This window comes from Malus domestica, chromosome 10, assembly GCF_042453785.1.
Source record: "Malus domestica chromosome 10, GDT2T_hap1".
Lineage (NCBI taxonomy): Eukaryota > Viridiplantae > Streptophyta > Magnoliopsida > Rosales > Rosaceae > Malus > Malus domestica.
This window is the reverse complement of record NC_091670.1, coordinates 3,174,478-3,192,866: the sequence shown is the minus strand read 5'-3', so window position 1 is coordinate 3,192,866 and position 18,389 is coordinate 3,174,478. Positions and strand designations below refer to the sequence as shown.

General features: G+C 37.1%; 2 protein-coding genes across 2 annotated transcripts; one reads left to right on the top strand and one right to left on the bottom strand.

The window, feature by feature from the left end:
• Positions 1 to 3,108: 3,108 nt before the first annotated feature.
• On the bottom strand, positions 3,109 to 5,443 carry LOC103444649 (UPF0496 protein At1g20180-like). The gene is made up of 2 exons (XM_008383602.4): positions 4,810 to 5,443; positions 3,109 to 4,344 (listed from the first exon to the last, which is right to left on the bottom strand). The coding sequence occupies exons 1-2, from the start codon at positions 4,847 to 4,849 to the stop codon at positions 3,287 to 3,289; spliced, it is 1,098 nt and encodes a 365-aa protein (XP_008381824.2). The 5' UTR covers positions 4,850 to 5,443; the 3' UTR covers positions 3,109 to 3,286.
• Positions 5,444 to 8,797: 3,354 nt separating this feature from the next.
• LOC103444650 (G-box-binding factor 4-like) lies at positions 8,798 to 13,304 on the top strand. The gene is made up of 4 exons (XM_008383603.4): positions 8,798 to 9,749; positions 9,853 to 9,924; positions 11,324 to 11,353; positions 12,791 to 13,304. The coding sequence occupies exons 1-4, from the start codon at positions 8,988 to 8,990 to the stop codon at positions 12,869 to 12,871; spliced, it is 945 nt and encodes a 314-aa protein (XP_008381825.2). The 5' UTR covers positions 8,798 to 8,987; the 3' UTR covers positions 12,872 to 13,304.
• Positions 13,305 to 18,389: the final 5,085 nt, after the last annotated feature.

Genomic DNA, 18,389 nt, shown 5'->3' with positions numbered 1-18,389 from the left:
TGTTATCTTTAGGAGTAAGAAGGTTCGTGGCCATCACCGCAGCAGTCATATCATTCTTTATCACAAAGTCCCCAACTATAAGAGGACCAGTAGGGGATAAGAATGATGGGCGCCATATGTTGTCTTGAGAAGGTATGGCTGCCTCTTCACCAAAGTTCAAGTCAAAACGACGGTCGGATGGGCCAGACATTCTCATAAATGATGAGGTGCAATAAATCTCTGAAGTAAGGGAAAAATTCCTACAAGCAATAACTCTCTGAATGTACTCCTTGCACACAATTGGTGCCCTTATAAAAGAAATGACAACAGGGCCGTTGGTTCAAAAATCGAAGAGGCACCACTCTCCGGATTTCGAAGAGGCACCACTTTCCACACACAACATCAGCTCCTCGTGTACCACAAATAACTTTGCCAAATATCTCTGACAAAGTTTAGACACATAAATTTTGAAGGTCCAACTACCTTATTATTACCCACAAGGGTAAAGGAACAACACTACTGCTTGATAACTAGAAAGTCCCAATGTGTGTCAACCTCCGTGCTCCGTGGCAAGGCAGACTGGCAAAAATGCCCAACCTTTACTCACATTCAAGAAAACACTCCCAACAAGATTGCTAGCTCAAAAATCGAAGAGACACTGCTCTCTGAATCTCAAGAGTCAGACTTCCAACATGATTGCTTTCTCAAAAATCAAAGAGGCACTGTTCTCTGAATCTCGAGAGCCAGATCTTCGACAGGATTGCTTGTTCGAAAACCGAAGAGGCACCGCTCTTCGAACTTCGAGAGCCAGATTTCCTTGGATAAAGCTTGTCTGCAATCTTCACATGCAACATCAGCTTTCTGATTCCACAGACCACTTTTTCAAAGCGCTCTGACAAAGTTAAAACATGTGAAGCTTGCAGCTCTCACTACATTGCTATGACCAAGAAAGGTAAAGGAATAGCATTATTACTTGCTTAAAAATCGAAAAGGCACCGCACTCCGAATCTCGAGAGCCAAACTCCCAATAGGATTACTTTCTCAAAAATTGAAGAGGCATCGCTCTCCGAATCTCAAGAGCCAGACTCCCAACAGGATTGCTTTCTCAAAAATCGAAGAGGCACCGCTCTCCGAATCTCGAGAGCAAGATCCCCGACAGGATTGCTTGTTCGAAAACCGAAGAGGCATCGCTCTCCGAACTTCGAGAACCAGATTTCCTTGGATAAAGCTTGTCTGCAATCTTCACACACAACATCAGCTTTCCAGATACCACATACCACTTTTTCAAAGTGCTCTAACAAAGTTAAAACATGTGAAGCTTGCAGCTCCCACTACATTATTACGACCAAGATGGGTAAAGGAATAGCATTATTACTTGTTGTTAGGGAGACTCCTATATATGTCAACCTCCATCCTCCACGGACCGACAGACCTGCAAAAATGCTCAACCCTTCCTCATATCTGAGAGGGCACTCTAACGAAGCCTCTCGAAATACTCAGCTTTCTTTCCCCCAATAATACATATGCAAACCAGCCACACAAGAGCAAGAGTATCTCATATCATCAGGGTTAAAAGTAAGAGTATCCCATATCATGCTTTTTCCCTGTCTTTTCCTTTGTCCTTGTTCTTACCTACAAGACAAGGAGAAAGAGAGCAATCAGTCAGCACTTGGAATCAAGCTTCCAGTCAGAAACTGACTGCCTGGAACCCATTGCCTGATTACTTACCTGATATTGCTCTCGAGTACTCATCTTTAACATTTTATGCTTCCAGAAAAGACACCACATCTGCCTGAGGAACGGATAGGCTAAGTGAGAAAGATACAAGGAAGCATGTGGAGACAAGCGCAACAAAACATATGTCGATTCATCTATTACTTCGTCAACAGCAAAAGTATCACATATCATCAAGGTCGAACGCACTCTTGATTTAATGGACTTGTTTTGACCCTCAAATTCTTGAGTCGGCCTTATACTCTGGAGGAAACCAGAAAACCCTCAAGCCCAATTCAAGAATAAGCATGTGGAAAGTTACTTCTTCAAAAGCAAAAGTATCTCATATCATCTCTTCTTCATTTGATTATCCTTATCCTTGTTGCTGTTTACGACACAAGGAGAAGGAGAACAATCAACCGGAAGCCGAAGTCGAACCTCCAATCCAGGTTGTTTGCTTGGAAGTCTGATTGCTTACCTTGTCTGTTACCTCTTTCGGAAAATCTCCTAGCTCGGCGACTTGGGGGACTCCTACTATAGGGTTTTGTATCGCACTTGACCAAGCCTGAAACTACAAGTAAGCTTCAAGTGAAATTGATACATTACCTTGTGCATCTTCATCGGTTAAAGATACCACCCCTGGATGGAGGAAAAGTACTTACAGAGAAAATGCCACATCTACGTATGAGACACATAAGGCAAGTGAAAATGATACCACACTTCGGTACTTAGAAGTTTCGTGATTACTCAATGGCTTGGATCTTGCAAGTCCCCAACCAAGGAGCTTCCCTCACTCGGGAACTTAGGGGAGCACTGTTTGTACCATACTTGACCAATCCCGAAACTACTGAGCATCGGTCAACGTTATACCGTCAAGGACCCAGAAGAGTTTCCTTCCAACCAGGAGGCCAATCATAGTGCGACACGTGTTGACATCAGAAGCCAATCATAGCGCGACACGTGTCAACATCAGAAGCCAATCACAACACGACATGTGTCAATGTCAGAATGAAACTAGAAACCCTCTTCTATAAATAGAGATCATTCTTTCACAATATTTCCTAATGTCATTTGTACTAAATCATTCACTAGTACTCACTAAATGAGAGCTTGAACCTATGTACTTGTGTAAACCCTTCACAATTAATGAGAACTCCTCTACTCCGTGGACGTAGCCAATCTAGGTGAACCACGTACATCTTGTGTTTGCTTCCCTGTCTCTATCCATTTACATATTTATCCACACTAGTGACCGGAGCAATCTAGCGAAGGTCACAAACTTAACACTTTCTGTTGTACCAAAGTCATCACTGATTTTGTGCATCAACAGGTGACTTAGAAACTAGATGGGTTCAATCATCAAGAAGGTCCAAGGGAGAAAGTTACTAAAATCTCTTTTTAAAAGCCAATGATAGGTGAACTAAAAAAGGAATGAATACCCAATATATATAATGAACATTTTTTTTTCCATATAAATCTTATAGATTCTCGGTCATTATACAAATCGTGTGTGGTCGTATATAATTTACAGAACATGAAGTATTATACTGTACAAGGCCTTTTAAATGGCTACGTACCATCCTTAACTTCTAAATCAATTTTCTGCACAAGATTTTGTCATCTCCTTGACCACCAAAGCTCTAGCTCGATTGATTGTTACAAGACACAAATACACATGCTCTTGAAGCTCTTCCACTTGCTTCCTGAATCCAACATCAGTTTTCTTAAGCTCCTTCACAACCTGCAAAGAAAACTTATCCTCTCTCCTCTCCAAGCAGAACCGGATCATCGCCTTGTTGTGTTCAACCTCATCATGAAGCCTTGCCACAAGTCGGCTCATCGTGTCGAAATCCCTATTCAAAATATAAATCCCTTTGGCTGCCACATCAAGTTGTTCTCCAACTTTGGTAAGAATCCTACTTCTCAAAAATGGAATGCTACGCGGTTTTTTCTTGAAGCTTTTAAATGGGAAGCTGATGAGAGCTGGCCCCATGAGCAAGGCAGTGAGAGTATGTGCTGCTAAAACAATAGCGGTTATAGCAATCAAACTACAAGCTGCTGTTATGCAAATCCCAGTGGCCTTTTTGAAACATTTAATGCGCTTAATCTTCCGCGACACCTTTTTCCTCATCGACTTTAGGTGGTGCAAAACCGACGAGTACTTTTCATGAATGAGCTCAAAGTCATGGTTATTAGGGTTTGAAAAAGGGTTAATGTTGTTTTGAAGTATGAGCAAGTTTAGCTCCGAAATAATGGATTTGATTTTGTCCGGTGAGTATTCTTCAAATTTATCAAGTTCTTGTTGAACAAAGTGGTAACTGGATTGGACATGGTTGATGCTTTTTAAGAGGTGGCTGCATATTTTTGAGGCTTCAGCACTTATGTCAAAGTAGTTGAGCATAAGGCCCTTCAATTTAGGTTCCTTCGAAAGAATTGCCGAGTCAAGGATATCTGGTATGGCTTCTTGACCAGGTTCTAGGAGGACTTCTGTCAATTTGTGATCATGGTTGTAATTCAAAGGAGATGATGATGACTCGTTTACAAGCAACTGAGCTTTGTTGAAGAAGTCTGCATAGGATTTGGTTCTAAATGCACTTAGGTACTCCTCGTTTAGATTGAAGCTTTTACGAACTTGCCTTATCACTTCTTTCCCTGAAAACGATAATCCAAAATTGGTAATCCATATATATGAAGACCATCTTATGCTTGCGAAAGATTCAAAGTGCTACCAACCTATCATGCAGTGTATTTCTCAGAAGAGATTTATCATGACGAGTGTAGCAATAATTGAGCATGATGGTAACAAGAGAACCCTAGAAAGACCACTTTCCTCTTTCTGCTAAAACTTCAAGTTGATGTCTTATTTCTTTCCCAACATATATAGATACAAGATAGGTACATATTGTTCTCAAAACTTGGTAACCAGTTAGTTTTCACATTCAAAAAATCCAACAGGCAACATGGCAAACCACATGCTATAGAGTTCTCTCTTTTAGATCTGTTAACCCAGAGCTTAGAGTAATATGGCATAGAACACAAAAAAAAGAAAATACATACGTACATACATACATATATATATATATATAAAGGGAAAAAAGAGATAGAAGATATACATACCCTTTGCAATATTTGAAGAAGCTCTAAGTTTTGCCCACATCTTTTGGTCGATCTTTAATTTAGAAGAACAAAGTCGATGTCGATCTTATGTAGGCTACGAGGACGAGGTAGCTCCCAAATTTTAAAGGAGAGATCTATAAATGATGTCGAACTCATAACCCCACTATATACGAACCTTGTAAGAAAGAACAATGAATGAGGTAGCTATTCAACTTTCTAGCTAATTAGTTTGTTCATATATCTTTGCTTTAATAAAGCCTCTAAAAGTCTGTTTAAGGATTGTAGTTCACGCTGTAATCTCATATGAGAGAGAGAGAGAGAGAGAGAGAGAGAGAGAGAGAGAGAGAGAACTTCTCCAATTTGTTTGCAAGCTTCAAATGCTAAATTTGCTGAAGAGCCTTTCCCTCTTCAGGACCTTTTTTGCATCTGAAAATCCTCCTTTGGCCCCTCTTTATTGTCTTTATGTACATTTTCTTCTTACATACAGCTATATATAAAACTTTATATGATTACTTACACCGTCTCTTTCTTAACCTAGAGGAGTATCAAGGAGTCTGATCGAAGCCTACAAGCACAAAACATCGCAACCCCTCGATTTAGGGCATGAAAATTACCATTGAACCCTTTAAGATTGATGAATATTCTCAGATATATATATAGAGTTTTAGTTAACTATATATAAACAAATTCAGGTCGGAAGGTTTACGTGGATAACTAATAATAAAGGCACCTCTTTGATGTTTGCATGGGCTATCGCCAAACTTTAAACTCAATCGTCGATGTCTTGCTATGCTTTTTATGTTTTGAGCCACGCATGAAACTACCAAATCCCAAAATCATTAGCAATCCATCATTGTCACATTTTCGTCATCTACAATCGATGCTTTTTTCTTTCGTATATAAATTCTTACGAGAGAAATGCTAAGGAGACTTTTAAAAAAATGTGACTTTTTAAGATTCTCTACCACTTAATGTTTTTTTACACATATTTTGTAATATTAGTATGAAAATTAATGTTAAACTGTGAGATGTCAGAGAGTACATAGTCCCACTTTGAGAGTCTTGGCATTTATCTTCTTCTTTCAACTAAAAATTTGCAATATTTAACCATAACATGTGGCTCAGTAGTAAGGGCATGGATTGCGGCTCCCCAATAAACAAAAAAATGTGCGAGGTCTCGGGTTCAATGCTCTAAGCTGGTGAGTTTGCTTGATTGTGGCCACGGACAGGGTGAAATTCCCAATAGCCTCTCCAAGCTTGAAAGAGGTGAATATTGTTCCCCTTTATTTAAGAAAAAAAATTGCACTATTTAAACTAATCTTTTGACCGTTTTTATTTTAATGGAAGCATTATCTCTATCTGACTTTAGGATCAATTTAGTAATACCTATGTTATAGAAATTTATGGTACGTAGATGTATGTACCTAATTAATTAGTTATTGAGAAATCATAGTCCTCAAGAAACTCCTGTATATGAGAGCCACTAATTGTAAGATGGTTCGTTAATTACTCGACAATAAATTTGGTTTCATATTCCAAATACTAATACTTTGCCTCGTACCGTGGAAGAAAACAATAAAGCCTGTTTGGTAGCCTTTTACATACTTTGGTCGATGTTTTTGGGAGTACTTTAACATCAACTATGTTTAACCAATTTTACGAAGATTTTTTTTTTCTTGAAAGACAAATTGTCCTTATACTGTAAAAACAAGAATTGCTTGAAGTTTGCGATTTACCACAGTGGTGAAAAGCATTCAGGTTTATGCATTTTGATGCGGATTTGATCTCCACCGATTCTCCTTTCTCTTAATAATGAACTAGTAACCTACTAAAGCTATCGCTCAACTATAAATAAATAAAAAATAAATAAAAAAAAAAGCTTGAAAGCTATTAACCAAGAGTCCAAGTCAAAAGTGAATTCTATCACTTAGTTCCGTTTCTTATCATCCAATTCAAATGTAAATGTTGATTAGTAAGTATAGTTGTTTCATTATTTCCATAGGACTGTAAAGTCTGTACTATATATATGTGAAAGCAATGAATGAAAGCCATCGCTTTCACAGAAACATTTTCCCTGCAAACTTACATTTCTACAAAATCTCGAAATCTCAAAAAACCCTAGAGAGAGATCTAGCATTCCTGATCCATTAATTTGAAACCAATAAAGACCCTATATTTGTGCAGCTTGTTTATCTCTTATCTCAACTAGCAAAAAAAAAACCATGCATTACAGCATTAGCCATTAAGCACCTGAAATGGTTGAAACCCTCGCAGGAGAGAAGAGCATATTAAAAAATGGATGGTTAATGATGCCAAAAGTATTTGTCCAAACATCAAATGCCAAAAATATACGTGTAAAAAATTTGGCCGGAGGAACTTCTAGTGTGGTATAAGGGGCATAACCGATATTAAAACAAACATAGGTCGTACCCAGTGCACAAGGCTCCCGCTTTACGCAGGGTTTGGGAGAGGGAAATGTCGGCTAGCCTTACCCCTATTTATGGAGAGGCTGCTCCCAAGATATTAAAACAAACATGGAGGGGAAAAATGCATTGAGCTGACATAATACGAGTAGGTTGTGATTCAATTGAACGGGGGAGTTGAGGCTTCATCAAGGTAGGTCGGCAGGCAAACCTGAAATCTGTCGATTATTGTACAAGATAGAACGAACGCCGCTAACTAATATTGCTTTTGTGATTTAAAAGATATGCATCTCATAAACGCATAGGGTAATACTAGAGAGATGATTTTTTCAAATCTTATTTTATAAACTACATGATACGGTAGTTGATAATTAGTCTTTTTAAAAAAAAAAATTAAATCATGAAGTCTTAATTTATCACCGCATCATGTGGCTTACAATGTAATTTAATAAAACGTGGATCACGTGGAGTTATTAATTTGATGACATCTGGTACAGCAGTTTACAGGTTAATAATGAAGAGATAAAAGAGAGAGAGAGAGCGTGATGAATTAACGTGGATAGCTGAACAATATGTGATGGAGGGGATCATGCATATCTCATGCACTTGGTTTGGCATTTGTCCCCCATATATATGCTTAGTTATTGCGTACAAGTTTATAACTATTAACTTTCTCTTTTTTTTTTCTTTTCTTCCTTTGTTTTTATTGACAAAGATAGAAGCACCGCAAACAATCCAGAACATTCACGGGATTGCTTGCAATGTTTCTTGCTGCAGGGTTGGATAAAAGCCTCCATCAGCATTCATGGTGTTAGACACTCATTCAACGGGAGAGCGGAAGTTCTCTGAATAAAAATACCAATTGTTGAACCAAAATCTGCTCGTTGCCAAAAGACGATGGTTCGACTCATGCATAACCTGCAAGACAGTAAATATCGTAAAAAGGTCTAGGCAAAAGTGTGGTATTAGTTAAAAACTCTTCGACGATCAAGTTAATAAATTTGATAGGTGGTAAACACCAGTCTGATTTCTCCACCAGCTTCCAACACCTCGTCAATTTAATTCCTTCTCACTTTAATTCCTTCAATTCTAATTACAAATCAGTAAACGAGCTATTAGAATAGGAAAAAAATTTCATAATTGGGCCTGGGCCAAATTTGCTTCATTGACCCCTCCCAGCCTGAGAATTGAAGTTAAACCTCTCTCCTCCAGCCCACAGATCAGTCCGCATGCCACGCTGGACGAATATGTGCAATTCAACTCACCAATCTGCTCACGACACCACACAACCTTGCATCACAGCCGTCCCTGCCGTCCGTGACGATAGCAATCCCTGACTGTGGCCGGGTCAACAACCATACTCCAGGCATCCGGCTAAACTCATCTACCACGCGACCACACACATATCCCCTACAACCGCCAGTCCGATTGCGCTATTCTGTGGGGCCTACGTAAGTCCCACCGGGACCCACGAACCCTTGCAAATCATAATCTCGGTTCTCGGTTTGTATTAAATACTTGGTCCCACCAAAATATCCGCACCAAAAAAGGTTCTGGGATGTGACAAACTGCTTCGCTTCGCTCGTTGAAAGGGGTTCTTCTCACTGAGCTTCGGTGCGGGGCCTGATCCCAACAAAACACCGGATCAGAACCCTAAAAGTTCCAATTCTAGAGAGAGAGAGAGAGAGAGAGTGATTCTAGAGAGAGAAAGATAGCGGACAGTCCGAGGGGCCTGAGAAATCAGCGACGGAAGAGATGGCGTCGTCGAAGCTAATGTCGTCGTCGTCGTCGTCGAGATCACGAAACTCGGATCTCTCCCGACGCCCTTCTTCCAATTTCTCCCCCGCTACAAAGCCCCAGCCCACCACCACCACTGCACACCCGTCTTCCTCCTCTGCGCACCCCCAATCCCTAAACAACTACCAGAACAGCAACACTAGTACGACGCTGGCCTTTCCAATCGGCTCCATAACCGTTGACGGTCTCCTCTACGACTCCAACCCCACCCCTATGACCGACGCCACCCTCCTCAACGCTCAAATTACCCTACTCGACTCCTCCGCAGAAATTAATAGCTCCACTGCGCCGCCGCCGCCGAAAACTGTTGACGAAGTTTGGCGGGAAATTGTGTCCGGCGAATGTCGGAAGGAGTGTAAAGAGGAGGTTCCCGATGAGATGATGACTCTGGAGGACTTTTTGGCTAGGGCCGGGGCCGTGGAAGAGAACGACATTAAGGATTTTCCGCTTGCGCCGCCGCCGCCCGAGACGGAGAGATTGAGCAGCGGAGTATTTTCCTTTGATCAGATCCCGCTCAGCCCGTTCGGGTCGATTGATAAGGTTGAAGGGTCGATTGTTGGGTTTGGAAATGTGGCGGACCCTGCTGGGAGTGGAGGAGGAGTGGGGAGACGGAAGAGGGGGCGCGCCGTTATGGAGCCGATGGATAAGGCGTCGCAGCAGAGACAGAAAAGGATGATCAAGAACCGGGAATCGGCGGCCAGGTCCAGAGAGAGAAAGCAGGTGTGGAATTGGGTTTTTGATGAAATGGTGTATGTGATATTTCTTTTGTTTGTTTTTTCATGCTTATTTGTACTTTTCTGATTGTGGGGTTTTTGGATTTTAGGCTTATCAAGATGAATTGGAGTCATTGGCAGTCCGGTTAGAGGAGGAAAACGAGCAGCTTTTGAAAGAACAGGTAATCGAATTATGAATCTAATGTGCTTTAGACTGTAGTTGGCCACCGAATTGCGGTGAGAAATGCGCTTTTCCACTATGAAATGGTAGTAGAAGTTCAGTACTTTGGTAGCATTAGAGTTTGGGGCCAAATTGAGCTGTGTTTGAGTCGCAATCAGCATTCGGTATAGTTATGACAGTTTGTTACTTTGTTAAATTTTCCAACAAAACGACTTTTCCTTTCACATGTCTCATTTTGCTGAGGTTGCAGACGTTTTGTCAATTACAAATATGCAACTCCAAACGGTCACCAATTTGATTTGACTTGTCTGACTACTGTGTTCGTATGCTGTGATGAAATTCCACTTCTATTGTGTATAAAGCAGTATGTAGTCATACTTTAACCAAATATTGTTACTTTGCTTTGTTTCATCCCATTGAAGACTTTCATTATCATTGTCAGCAGCGCTGTAAATGAACAAACCTGTCGGGCTTGGCTTGATTAGTTAGTTAGCCTGATAGTTAACCCAAGCTGAAGTAATGTTTCATGACCAAGCTTCATGAATACTAAGGATTATAAATTAGAATATTTTTATATAAATCTTATGAATATATGTACATATTCATGTAGTGTATATGAATACATGCATACGAAACCACTGAAGTGTATACTTTAATGTTTTGTTTGCAAAGTGTAGAGATAAATGATTTAAGTACTTGACTACGTCATTTAACATGTTCAATCCATTATAACATGAGTTCAAGTCCGGCAAATGAGTTCAATCCGTTATATCGTATGAAATTTTAAATATTTTCTTAACCCAGGAGACAGATAATCAAGCCTGTCTGTTTTTTAACATGTTCAAGCTTCCTTGGAAACTTAATTAGCCAGTTGCGAACAAGATTTTTGGCTTGTTTTATAAGTTTGAGCTTGTAAAAGATCAGACAAACCAATTTGAACATTTAATAATTGGCTGGTTGGTTCAGTTGCCCCTTTTTTTGGTCTGCGTATTGGTTTAAAATGAGGATGGGTTTGGATTTCTTGTATTTGTGCATGATGCTTGGTTCATGAGTGTGCGTAGGAGCTAAATCATTTTCTTTTAAAGTTATCTAATTTTGGTGTTTTGGTTTTCAAGTTGATGTTAAGACCTCGCACTTTTTTCTCTGCATTTAACCTGTTTTTCTTCTGAAAGAAGGAACTTTATTAAGAACAAACTGCAAAGCCTTCACTAAGTACCACAAATAGTGCCAGGGGCCTAACCAGTCGGGCAAACAGATTCCCAAGCCCAAAAAAGTGACTAACTGTAGTAATATCTAAACATGCCACCAAATTGAGACGTGTGTGTTTTACTTGCTCTCCTTGGTTGCCTTAACATTTTTTTTATATTCTATTTTGTAACAATTTTATTTTTTAATTGCAGGCTGAGCAGACTCAGGGAAGACTTAAGCAGGTATTCATTTCATTCCTGGTGCATGTAGTTAATTGATTCTGCAAGGGATTGTATTTTATTAGGAACTTGGTTGTTGGCATATGGTGATCTTCTTTTTGGATAAGAAACAACAAATTTGATGAAGTGAAAAATACAATATGAGGCAGATATTATAGAAAATTACATGGAAAATTATACAAATTTTTCTCCAGTGCACCCAAATAAGTATCATCTCCATTATTTCGTACTTATGCCTGAAGAGGTAAAGAAAGCTAGATGTCTACAGTAATGACCCTTATTGTTTATTATACCTTGCAGCCATAGATGTGGCATGTTTAGATTTTAGATATAAAAATTTTTCATGTCTCCCTAGTGGAGGCGTTGGTTTATCTTGAAATATTAATGGAGTTTATATGGCCTCTCAACGCTCGACATCTGTGACTTTTGTATATTCTGAATTTCTTAATCTGTATATAATCATCTGTCATTCCCAAAATAAAAAACTTGACCCCTAGTTACGTTTTTTTTTAATGTACAGTCTAAATTCTTTACATTCTACAAGAATATCCACCCTCCTCCCAGTAAACAAACAGAAACAAAAATATTAATGATATTTGGAATCATGATAATCCAAATGCAAAGTCTCATGAATGTAGAGTACAATTTAAGCACTATCTAGCAGGCAGTACATGATTCAGGCAGATATAGCATGAGTGCATTGTGTAAGGTTAAACATTGTTTTGATGCATATAAATTATTAAAAAAAAATTATTTTGATGTATATAACTCAGAACTTTTGCATACACCAGTTGTTACAAATTTGTTTCATTTTATAATTTGATAACTGGCATAGACTTTGTTAACTTAAATATAAACGTATCAATTGGAATTATGTTTAGTGTACTTATTGCCTAGCAGTTTACCTTAGCCAAGCATATCTCCAACCTTTGAGGGGATGGATTTTCATGCTTGACAGAACAACATGCAAATAATATGCATGGTTGGGTCTTTGCCTACTTCCACGAGGGAAGAAATAGGAAAGTTTCACAATGATAAATATGATTACAAAAAGGAACATTTCTCTCCTAAAAGTATACGGTTGTGGTCCTCTATTTAATTTAAGCTTTGGGTTCGCTGTAGTCAAGACAATCAATATGTTATAATAACAAAGAATGGCCTTCATTAGAAGTCTAAGTATAGACTTCCATTTATATTTGCATGTGGTAATGTAATTAGACAAGAAAACAAGTTACTATAGACTTCCATGTATAAGGAAGAAAATAATACAGTTGCCCGTTTTGAAACTTCTGGTAATTGATGATTTTTCATTTCAGTTTGGCCCATGAGCGACGTTAGTTGAACATTTTATCCAGAGGAATAGGATTTTGGAAGATGAGGGACGGTGGTTGTAATAGTTGTTTGCTATTATCCATTTGACCTTGTGTATTTTTGTTGCAGCTAATGGAAAACATCATTCCGGTTGTGGAGAAGCGAAGACCACCCCATGTGCTCCGGAGAGTTCGCTCATTGCAGTGGTAAGATTGTATATGCTTGATGTGTGACGTGGAAACCAAGATCGTGTCAAGACCTAGGAGGAAAAAGTATGGAAATATTCGACTTGGAATCTGATTGTCAGAAGTAGATAATTAGACCAAATGATATTATCATTTTTAAGAGCTACCGTGGATCGTGGTTTGTTTTTTGAGAGAGATTGCAACCCAAGTCACGAAGGTCATGACTTAATTAGGAAAAGATGGCGTCAATGAGGGAGATAGAAGTAGAGAGCCTTATTAAGTATGTAGTTAAGAGGTGATGAAAGCCTCTTTTCCCCCGATTATTGATTTGAGGGTGAAGTAGAGGATCAGGATCCAGAATTAGCTTATTATGTTTAGATGGCTTATGACACCTTTCCGGAAATATATGAAGATTGATCTTCAGTGTTATGTTTATATAAAGATGACCTTGCATTATAGTTTCTTGCTAGCGAATATCGATTTATATGCATGTATTTCTGTTGTAATTCAGAATTATAGAAGTAAATTAGAAATTGATTAGTAGTACTGATTTCGTGTTTCATCGATGTAAGTTCATTAATATCCTTGTTCGTGTTTTTTAGGAGAAACATAGCGGAAATATCTTTGTTCATTAGTTCATCATTTTATGGCCTCCTATTCGTATACAGACAGGAGTATCTCTACATACATCAAGATTGCCTTTTAAGTGAATCACATCCACTTGCTAGATTCTCTTGAATTCTTGAACACGCATCCGACTAATAAATTTTGCTGTGTCATGCATTGATTTGCTCCAGAATTTTTCAGTGGGAAATTATATTTGAACCCATAAGCTCTTGAAAATGTTTAGTCAACCCATGGATTAGCACTAAATTTTTGGCATTATAATTCATTGCTCTCATAGTGTATCATAAAAATTGGTCTCTTACTTCGAAAAGGAGAATGACAACCTCCTTGGTAAGAAAGAAAAAATTGAAAAGTGTACTCAATGCAATTGATAGGAAGATATAAACAAAACCTTGGTGTATATCTAAACAGAGGAAATGTTTTTCCTTTCATCTTTTTAAGTCGATCATGTCATTGAAGATGGCTCAGTTGAAAGTGTGTAAAACTGAACCACTTAATTTGTTTCATACTTCCTAAGGCATCTCGATTTGTGCGATTCTCGTCTCGTTCTGTGCTCCTCGTCTTGTTTTGCGTGCCAGAAGCCTGTGTCATTTTCTGTGAGTGGAGCCCGTCTCGTTGTGTATTAGACCTGCCTTGTTTTGTGTACATCGAGCCTATCTAACACCCACGATTTTTGTTAAAAATGCAAACTTTTTTATTTTTGTGAAATATTTTCCGTGAGCATTAAGAAAACTCAAATGCCATTTGAAATCAGTGTCATGGTTTATTGAGCAACAAATGTACATTTAAGCCGAAAAAAAAAACTAAAATATTAAGTGAAAAATATAGTAGCGAGGCCCAAAACTTAGTAAAAAAGGGGGTTCTACCCTCAAGAATCTCAATGGAAAGTTTTACCTTAATTTTCAAAATTTCACGATGAGGCGAAGGTGAAAATAAATAAATCGAACGATGATTTATATATGAATTTGCAAAACCAACTACAAATCGTGACTGTTAATCCATGTTTTTTTGTGAAAGTGCAAATTTTTTTTTCGCGAAATATTTTCCATGAGCGTTAAAGAAAACTTTATAAGGCATTTGGAATCGGTTTTAGGATTTATTGAGCAATAAATGTATTATTAAGCCGAAAACTAAAAGAATAAGTGAAAAATGTGGTAGTGAGGCCCAAAACATTGTGAAAAAAGGGGTTCCACCCTCAAGAATATCAATGGAAAGTCTTACATTAATTTCAAAACTTCACGTTGAGGCAAAGGTGAAAATAAATAGATTGAACGATACTTTATGTATGAATTTGGAAGCGGTTTTACAATTTATTGCGAAATATTTTCCATGAGCATTAAAGAAAACTTTATAAGACATTTGGAAGTGGTTTTACAACTTATTGAGCAACAAATGTATATTTAGTAGAATATTTAAGCCGAAAACTAAAAAAATAAGTGAAAAATACAATAGTGAGACCCAAAACATTATCAAATGGGGTTCTACCCTTAAGAATATCAACGGAAAATCTTACCTTAATTTTTAAAACTTTACGGTGAGGCGAAGGTGAAAATAAATAGATAGAACAATTTAAGTACGTCTGGGCGAGAATCAATACCGTGGTATTTGTCTTTCCCTATTCCAATTTATTTACTTTATTTGAGTAATCACTATTAAATTCAAATATCTTTAAATTTAGGTTTTAAATCGTTGATTACAAGTGTTTAAAATGAATTATAATGGATTTTTCACAGAAAAATATATTTTGAAGAATATGAATATAAAAGTTTGTTGTTATAGTAAGAGAAATAAAATAAATAAATATTAACAAAAATAAATAAATAAAAAAGAAAAATAATTGAAAATGGAGGATTGGTATGATACTAGCGACTGATTTTTTGTATAGTCACTATCTCGCTAGCGATTTCTACGGGGTGTGTTCACTACCTCTCTAGCGACTGTTTCCACGTACAATCGGTAGCGAAGTACCCGTTGTATCATTTTCTATTTTATTTATTTATTTTATGTTTTTCTTTCCTTTGATTTTTTTTCTTCCTACATTACTTTATTTAGATTCAATTACCTTTAGATATGTCTTCGATTCCGCTTGCGTCCACGAGTTCGTAACGTCGAGTACTCTTAGAATACGTCAAATGAATGAGTCATACGCGTCACGACACGACCATCAATCAAAGTCAACATTCTCATCTCTAAAAATATTTTAATCATTTCATATTTTTAATATTAAACTATCGTAAAATCAAGTACAGATTCCTAATAATTTCTCTTTTTAACTTACATGTATTTCTCTCTTTTATCCATTCAAAGTCCTTTTTACTCTAGTGTTTGTCTTTTAGTTCCCTGCCAAGTGCTTTTGTTATCTTTATGTTTTCGGCGTATATAAAGTAGGAGTTGGCCCACAGACCTCATCGACAAATACAGATCAAATTTAAGGTTCCTTTTGCTGCATATGATGCCGGCCATGCTTGCTCTCTGCTCTCTGCTCTCTGCCTCCACGCCACTTCCCTTCTTTTTATGCACTTGCACTTGCATTATATGGATAAATTTTTCCTATTAACCAGAACCCGGATAGTACATCATGTGTTTTTATATAAGTGATGGAAAATTGTATTTTTTAAGTTATAAACTTTTTAACACACATATTCCACTATTTGTATAGTGACACGTAGTGTACCACCTCATGTTTCGATCACACTGAAAAATCTCTTCATTATATGTGACCAACATTTTTCATGCATGGATGATGAATGCTGTGAGATCATGATTTTCGCAAATTTGGTTCGAACAATACCTCTTTCTTCATATCTACGAAGGGAGGAAGTAAAAAATCAAAGCAGTTGAAGCAATAATGATTTGAAGAGCCAAATTGGCTCCCAAGTATCCCATTGAAACACACATTTTTCTTTAAAGACATAAACTGCTATTAGATACACCACTTTATTGCAATGTCGAAGAACAAACAAGAACACTAACAGACCTACGTTACGTGGAGAATTCCTTCCACTGACATCTAAGTAGTTTCTCCTGATACCAAAATATAAATTTCATCAAGGCTATAGGGGGTGTTTGATGAAATTTTGAGTTCAACAAACCTATAAAGTTCCTTATAACTGGTAAGGAGAAGTTGCTTTCCATTTGCCTTTGCAACATGGAAAACATGGCAGCAAGCAATATGTTTACCAGAAAAGATCAAATATTAAAAGAAAAGAAAGAGCTTTAAAGATTTTATTCCCTTAAAATTATTTTATGCATCAAAGTATGAGCTAATTACATTATTTATGGATTGAATAAAAAGGAAATTAAAAGAAAAATCCTAAAAGAAAGTGATTTGCAGTCCTCCACCTCCCAAGACATTAATTTATTTGGATTGAAAAAATACAGACTGCAGGTTCATAATCAAAGAGCTAATCATTTTAGAATAATAATCTCCATCATTAACCATCAGAGCCACCCAAAAGACCCCTTCTCTTTCTCACTCTTTTTTTTTTTTTTTAATCCTCTCTTTTTCCTTTTCTTTAAATCTTTATTCTTTAAAAGGGTTTTTTATACCAACAAAATGATTCAACCTTTTACTGTGAAAAATAATGAGACCGTATTTATGTCTGTCATCCATTCAAACTCTTCATATGGAAAAAGCAAACCACTACCGACATTTTACCAGCCTCCGTGCTTACACTTACTCTCCTCTTTCAACAGTTTTTAAAAACACTCCTCCTTTGTCTATGCCCGAGAAACTTTTAAGTATGTCAGAAATATAACTTGATATAAGTGTTATTAGGGCTAGAAATTTATCCTGAAAATCCTAAACCAAACTAAAAAAAATCTCGATCCATATCGAAAAATTTTCAAATTGATAATACTGAAATTTTTGGGATCCATACCGAACTGATCCCAAATTTTTCGGTACAGGAATCATGATTACATATTCAATGGTTTGGGAATCCTGAACCGAACTGAAAAAATATATATATTTATTTTGGTTGTTGCATGTTGAATGTTCTAACGAAAAGCCTACGGTACTATTTACTTTAACGAAAAACCATATTTTTACACTAGAAAGTCAATCATGATACTATTCATTTTACCCTTTATTTTGTACTTATCGTTAAAACTCAAAGTTTTCAAGCTTTTTTCATTAGTTTTTCTTAAATTATATTAGGGATAGAAGTATGAAATTTAAGTAGTTTGGAACTTTGAAACATCAGTTTGACTTGTTACGAATGAAATGGTCTTTTGATTGGTATGAAATTTCAAATTTGTATGAGATAAAAGCTTAAATTTCAATTGATATGAAATTGGAAAAAAAAAATTAGGCCAAAGGCCCAAATTTCATACCTCAAAAATCTCAAATTTCAACCCATAAGCCCAAAACCAAAAATCCAATCCCAAAATACTAAAAACATATCGCGAATCCCGAAATTTGGGAATACCGAAATTTCGATTCGAGATTGGTGTTCAAATTCCTGTCTTGAAAATTTTCAGTTGGAATTCAGAATACCATTTTCGATTTGGGATCCCATACCGAACCACCCCTAAGTGTTATAATACAAATAATTGGAAATTCTTTTTTGTAAGTATCTAATCAGTTGTATTATAATACTTGGTATATAAGGCCGTGTTGCCGGCACATGAAAAATCTTTCCAATGGCTCAAAGAATGAATCTACTCCCTAATATTATCACATTTTTTATTAATGATAAAGTGATATGTGAGAAAGTTAAAAAAACGTGGTCTCAAATTATTGATCCAAAATAGCATGGTTGAAACAGCTAAAAATAGAGCAACTTACATGAAACAAGTTCACTGTCACGATATTATCCCGATTGAATAATATATTATCATACAAAGATATACATATAACCATCATTATATTATTGAATCAGAATACCATATAAGTGAAGCCGTTTATATTAGAC